The sequence below is a fragment of the Triticum urartu genome, unplaced genomic scaffold (assembly GCF_003073215.2).
Source record: "Triticum urartu cultivar G1812 unplaced genomic scaffold, Tu2.1 TuUngrouped_contig_6990, whole genome shotgun sequence".
NCBI lineage: Eukaryota > Viridiplantae > Streptophyta > Magnoliopsida > Poales > Poaceae > Triticum > Triticum urartu.
The window spans coordinates 1-6,750 of record NW_024117797.1 but is presented as its reverse complement, the minus strand read 5'-3'; the positions used below and the strand labels follow the sequence as shown (position 1 = coordinate 6,750).

The window sequence follows — 6,750 nt, the reverse complement described above, 5'->3', positions numbered from 1 at the left end:
CAACGTAAGGACATATATGATCTACAAGTGTGGAATGGGATCACTTTTGTTTTCTCATTTTTGACACTTCTGGTAAAAGAAACAACATAGTTTGATTTCATTTCACACTTAAATAGGATTGTGGAAGGTTAAAGATAAACTTCTCCTAGTCCAACTAATAAATACTTACATGACAGGAAAAGAGAGATGGAGTCTGAACTTTGAAGTATGTGTGGATACTTACTAAATAGTCTATGAAGATAATGATGCTTGTATTGCATAAATGCAAACGGGTTATATTAAGAGCAATATTACAAAGCATATTTCTCCTAAATTATTTTATCCCCATGATCTGCAAGAAAATGGGGAGATAAGTACTTTGCAAAGGAAGTCATGCGATAATCTCGCTGATCTATTTACTAAGTCCTTACCAAGCTCTCTGTTCCATAAATATGTAACTAGAATTGGTATGAGACGACATCGAGATTTGCAAAATTCAGGGGGAGAAATATTCTAGGATATAACCTGTTGAGATCTTTAGTATTTCACTCTTTTTCCCTTTGTGAGTTTTTCCAAATGGTCTCTCGTGTAAGGTTTTTAATGAGGCAATATCAATGCAAGCATGGATGATATATGTCGTTTTCTCCTTATTTTCCCACTGGGTTTTAGGAGTTTTTCATGGCATATTGTATATTTCTCCTCAATTTTTCCCGCAGTGTTTTTGGAGGAGATGATTCCAAAGGATGATCAGTCACAAGGACAGGCAAGGATTAGGGGGGGTGTTAGGATTTAATTATTAGAGATAATCCTTGTTAGAGATAATCATGATTTTGTCATTTTTGTGCAGCTCAATTGTTAACTTATTTCAACGTAAATGCCATCAGAGAGGAAAATGCCATGTTAGATCAAAGAGAAATGCCACCGATTTTGCAATATGTAAATCATATGATAATGTGGATTCTTTTTCCATATTTTTTCAAACATTGAAATACGAATTGTGATTTATTGTTTCCAACAAAGAACAGGCTTCGAGCACTAAAAGGCATTCTTGCTCAAATACTCAAATTATTGCACTACAATACAAATAAAGTAAAAGATGGGTCGTACGAACGTGTCTACCCAGATGGCCTGGTTAGGAACGACATCCTGTGACCATCCTGCTGGAGTGTGACATACAAGAGCCCGACGGTGCCAATGGCCATGACTAACATGACCAACAGTATGCCTGGTCTTTTCCCCCATTGCCCCATGATGCCGAGTGCAAACGGGTAGAGGAGCACGAGGTTACCCACATTGAACACCATCCCGAGCACCGCGTGCCATGCCTGGTCCGTGAAAAAACCCCATGTCGCTGCCTTGCCTATCGCCGCCCCGATGGCAGCAATATTCACGACGAGCACCGCCACGGTCGGGATCAGCAACGGCACCCACCGCACAGTGTACAGGTCGGCGAACTTCTCGCCGGAGCAGGCCTCCGTCTGCTTGGACGTGAGCCTGAAGTATATCCCCTTCCCCCTGATGAGCTTCAGCGCCATGTACAGCACCGCCGTCGGGTACACGCCCGTGGCCGCGATCATGTAGAACTGCTCGTTGCGCCACCAGTCTTGCAGCGTGATCCCCGCCCATTTCACCTCGAACATGCCGATCACGTGCATCATCGCTATGACAGCGACGAGGTACATGATGAACGTGCCGAACGGCCTCTGGATGTAGTACGACTCCTCGGAGAAGAGCCACATCACCGGGAAGAAGCTGTAGGCCAGGATGAACATCGTGGCGATCGGGTAGATCGACATGTTGAGGTAAGCGATGCGCTGCAGAGGGTGGAGCCGACGGCTGGCGATGAGAGCGTTGCTGTGGGAGAAGAACACCTCGAGAGAACCGCCCGACCACCGGAGCACCTGGTAGAGGCGCTCGGTGAGGTTGATCGGAGCCGTTCCACGGAACGCGGCCGGCTCCATGGAGCAATACATGGATCGCCACCCTTGCCTGTGGATGCGGAATCCGGTCACCACGTCCTCCGTCGCGATGTTGTACACCCACCCAACGTCTCTCCCCCATGAACTACCGTCCTCGTAAGCGCATGTCATCAGGGTGGCTATGTCATTGCTAAGCCCCTCATCGACCAACACCGGGGTGATAGACCGCTCTTGGATTGCTCCATCCGGTATCGACTTCAGGAATGGCGTCGAGTTACCCAACTCAGCGGCCTTACCTACCAGCTTGATGTTCTCCACTTTATAGCGTGGTGGCTCCATGCCATAGAGTGCGACACGACGGAACATGGTACCGGTGCCGAGGTAGGTAGGTCCTTGGAGGCCGTTGAGCGAGAGCATGGTGCCGTCGAAGAAGACACGGTTGTGGTTGGAGTAGCGATCTGTCGGGTCGACATCGTCGAAGCGTTGCGGGAATTGGACGAAAGCCGTGTTCTGACCATCGCGAGGGTCGAGCATGAAGCACATAGGGGCACGGAGAGCTCGTGAGTTGTTGATGTAGTGGTCGCAGTCAAAGTTGATGACGAAGGGAGCATTGGAGAGAAACGCGGAGACGCGGAGCATCACGTTCATGGCGCCTGCCTTCTTTTGGTTGTCATAACCGGGATGCTTCTCCCGGGAAATGTAGACGAGCATGGGGAGTCTTGTGTCAACGTTGCTCAAGTCAATTGGACTGTTGGTGCTCACCGATGATCCAAGTTGTGGTTTACAACTTGGATGGTCTAGCATGACCTGTCAAAAGTGCATAGTAGTCACACCATTTTTATTAATCAAGTAAATTTGAAAAAAAATGATAGCGCACGGTCAACTGAATAACTATTTTATATACTAAAACCACAACACAGCATAAAATAGAGGGTTATGCTATTAATATAGCTATTAGATATTAAAAATGTGGTACATAAGAAAATTAGAGATAAAAGATTTAAATTCTTATAAAAAGACAACAGCCGGTCGTCGACTTGGTGAACTATCTATTTATTAATAAATCAAAGCCGTTAGATCTACATAATTGTACCTAAACAGATTGCGTTCATTATATCTTCATAATTGTATCAAAACAAATCATAAGCATTATATGTACATAAATGCACCTAAGCAGATTGTGTCATTAGATCTACATAGTTGCTACTAAGCAAATCATACTCGTTAGATCAACATAACCATGCCTAGACATATCACATTCTATAGATCTTAGTAATTATTACTTAAACAAATCTTAATCGTTAGATCCACATAAACATACATAAATAGGTAATAATGTTTAGATCTATATGAACATAACTAAACTGACAGTATATACAAAATAAATGTAAAAGCTACATGTATCGATACCTATAAAGTTGTCCATTAAACAATGAAGTGATAAATCAACGCAAAAGAATATCCACATAAGATAAAAAAGAATACTTCAAGATTTCCCGCACTAAAAGATGATGCTCTCTTATTGCGAGGGGCACTTTGCTTGTTCAAAACAAAAGCCAAAAAAAATTAGTTGTCATCTGATGGATCATGTCTTTATTAGTAAATCTCATCCATTAGATCTATGTAGTCATCCATAAACAGATCGTATCCGTCGGATCAACATAACATACTTGCAGATATCACAAACATTAGATCTTCATAATTTACCTCAACATGTCGTTAAATCCATGGTCGTATCTAAACAGATCATATCTTTTTGGTTTACATAATCGTACCTAAACATATTACATTATGCTATATCTGCATGACTTACCTAAGTATACCGCATCTATTGGATCTTTATACCTATACCTAAATAGGTTGTAACTGGTAGATATCCGTAAATATAGCTAGATAAATAAAAACTGGTAGATCATCAGAGTTGCACCTAGACGGACCACACACGCAAAATCGTTCTTTTTTATTTCTTGGCAACATGATCACATATTCTTATATATAATAAAAAATGATAGATCATCTGAGTTGCACCTAGACGGATCACACACGGAAAATCATTCTTTTTTTATTTCTTGTCGAACATCATGCATTTTGCAAATGGAGCTAAATGAGAAGAAAAGGAGGCATGCATGAAATAAAAAAATAATTACCAATTTGAACACACTGAAGATGATGCCCTCACATCACCCAGCTAGTTTTGTTAATTCACTCTTAAGTAGATGTGACTATCCATTGTGTTTAATTTTGTCTGATGTTCAAAGTCTAAAACTAACAGATTTTCAAATTTCCTTTTCATTTTGTGTCTTAAGCCACCAAATCAACATGTAGCACGTGGACTGAGATTTAAGACTGGGATTTAGCTAGATTCATAAATTTAGAGGAATTCAAAAGGTGTAACTTATAAGTTTAACCTGAATGAACAAACAGAAAAATGTTTACCTGAACAATTCCAGCATGGTGTCCTCTTCGATGGTTGTCAGCTTGCTCAATCCATGTACCCGCCCATTGTGTCCCATCAGCCATCCAAGTGGCATGTACACCATCATCGCCTTTGTTGTAGGCATCAGATCGTCGGCGGATGGTTGTAGAAAGGGAATCTATTCTCACCTTGAACTCACCATATTCTCTACGCACACGCCTGTGATCACTCATGAACTCTCCTGCCATACCCCCGACGTATGGCCGGGTTTTCATCCCAAAATAGTTCTCCGGGGACCTTGGCTCGACGCAATGCTTTCGGCAAAACGGGACCCACAACGCGGCAAAACTGGCAACCTGGAGCATGGCCTCGTAGTGCACCAAGGTGCCACCGTCGTCGGAGAGGTAGCAGGCGTACTTGTCGACGGGGTAGTCGGCGGCAAGGATAGAGAGGATGGTGTTCACGGTGTACAAGACCGGTTCATCCACGGGGTCGACGGTGGTGACGAAGACGTCGATACCTGGAAGGATGGCTTCGCCGTGCCGGTCCGCCAGGGCCACAAGGTCCGGCACGCGTTTGATGGGGTTGAGTTTGGGTAGCTGGTTGAGGAGCCATGAGAAGCCGAACCAGGCGTCCGCCACCATGGACGTGGCCCAGAGCCACGTGCCATCATGGTTCCTGTGTTCTACTCGCCACGCGAAGAAGGCGACGATGGCGACCAAGCGCACCAGGATCAAGAACCTGTTGTTGTTGCAAAGACGGTCGTGAGTATTCAAATTCAGAAGTTTAGGACTGGACTATACTACGACATCCGTTTCGAATTATAGGACGTTTCGGGTATTTTAACATGAACTATATACGGACTGGAATGAAAATATCTTATAATAATGAGAAGATCAGAGTACTCATAAAAGGAAATAAAAAGAGCATGCATGTCAGAATGGACACGTGCAAACTGACCTGTAAGGATGCAGGATGCTTCCCTTGACCTTCATGGTCCGGAACAGTAGCGGCCGGCCGGCGCTGGCTCCAGACATGTCTCCCCCCTCCGCCACCCATACGTCGTCCTTGGCACGCCTGCCCTCGGCGGCAGCGGCGGAGGCGGTGTCGGTGGCAACCAGGGCCTCGACTCGCAGGGGCATGGTGTAAGCCGTGGCTATACTATGTAGGTACGAGCACCTAGCTAGACACAGCTGATGCTGATCTCCCTAGCTAGCTTGTTCGTGTCGACGAGATGCTTGCCCTGTGGGGGATTATATAGCGCTAGCTAAGTCGTCGTCGTCGTCGTGGTAGCCATACTAAACCATCGGCCACGACTTCCGCCCGCATGGTCAAATACTGCAGCTGGATCGAGGCCGCCGCACGTACTTACAGTGCACCGCGGGAAGGATCACATTTCAGAGTTCTGGCCGATCAAATACAACCGGCCAAAACTCAACAGCTAGATAAGTATATACTCCCTCCGTCTTGAATGTATTTTTAGTTTTAGATACATCCATTTCTGCGACAAGTAATTAAGGACGGAGCAATTATATATTTCTACGCATTTGCTATTTCTGAGACAACTGAAAATAGTTTGAAAAACAAATAGTTCAAAAACAAAACAAAAAAGACACAACTAGATTTCTACGCATTGCGGAGGTACGATACTAGTCTATGATACTACCCACTACTACAAGAGGTCTTATATAGGATTTCATTGTATCTGACTTTATATTCTATATGTCCCTAATGAGTACATGTCGGGTTGGTTGTGTGCCCAATCAACTGTCATGTTAGCCTGTAAATGATAATCAATAGATCGGGTGAAAGTTGTCATAGTGTCACAACAAATTCGGTAAAAGCTGTCACAATGTCACAACTTTGTGGTAAAAAGTAAAATTCGCACATAATGCTCTATACATTTGTTAATTCATGGCCCTCGTGTTGTCTTGTTGATTTATAGGTATTTTACTGTTATCAATAATACAAGGGGTCCATATGAGGACATATATGTATTGCATCTACACAATTTTTGAGGGAACTATCTAGTGAAGAAAGAAACTTTGATTTGGAAGTGGGCAGCCCAAGGTTTGATCGTTTAGAGCACAGGGAGGGACATGGTTTTTGAGCTTAGAGAAGGATACTAGGAGGAACTCATATAGAGAAGGATACTAGGAGGAACTCATAAATACATGGTCATGCCGGTAGAGGCACATTGTGCGAAGGTAATTGCATGCGGTGTCCATGGTGTGGTGCTTGATTTCAGCGATAGTAACACATTTTAGCCATCAGCCTAGTAAAAACAGACACGTCGGGTTGCCCGCCGGCCTAAAAGACCTAGACGGAGGGATTACTAACTATCACTTTCAAGGTTTTCGCGCATTCACCAGATTGGGGTACTCACTTCGGCACGTCTGCACCGGTCAGGTTTCTACTGGGGAGTAGAGAATGCCG

General features: G+C 44.1%; 1 protein-coding gene across 1 annotated transcript; it reads right to left on the bottom strand.

The window, feature by feature from the left end:
* Positions 1 to 1,036: 1,036 nt before the first annotated feature.
* Positions 1,037 to 5,391, bottom strand: LOC125531374 (putative mixed-linked glucan synthase 1; the record flags this gene model as incomplete). The annotated part of the gene is given in 3 exon segments (XM_048695786.1): positions 1,037 to 2,705; positions 4,335 to 5,055; positions 5,275 to 5,391. Coding segments are annotated over 3 exon segments (2,449 nt in total), but the record flags the coding sequence as incomplete, so codon positions are not given.
* Between the last annotated feature and the right edge of the window lie 1,359 nt (positions 5,392 to 6,750).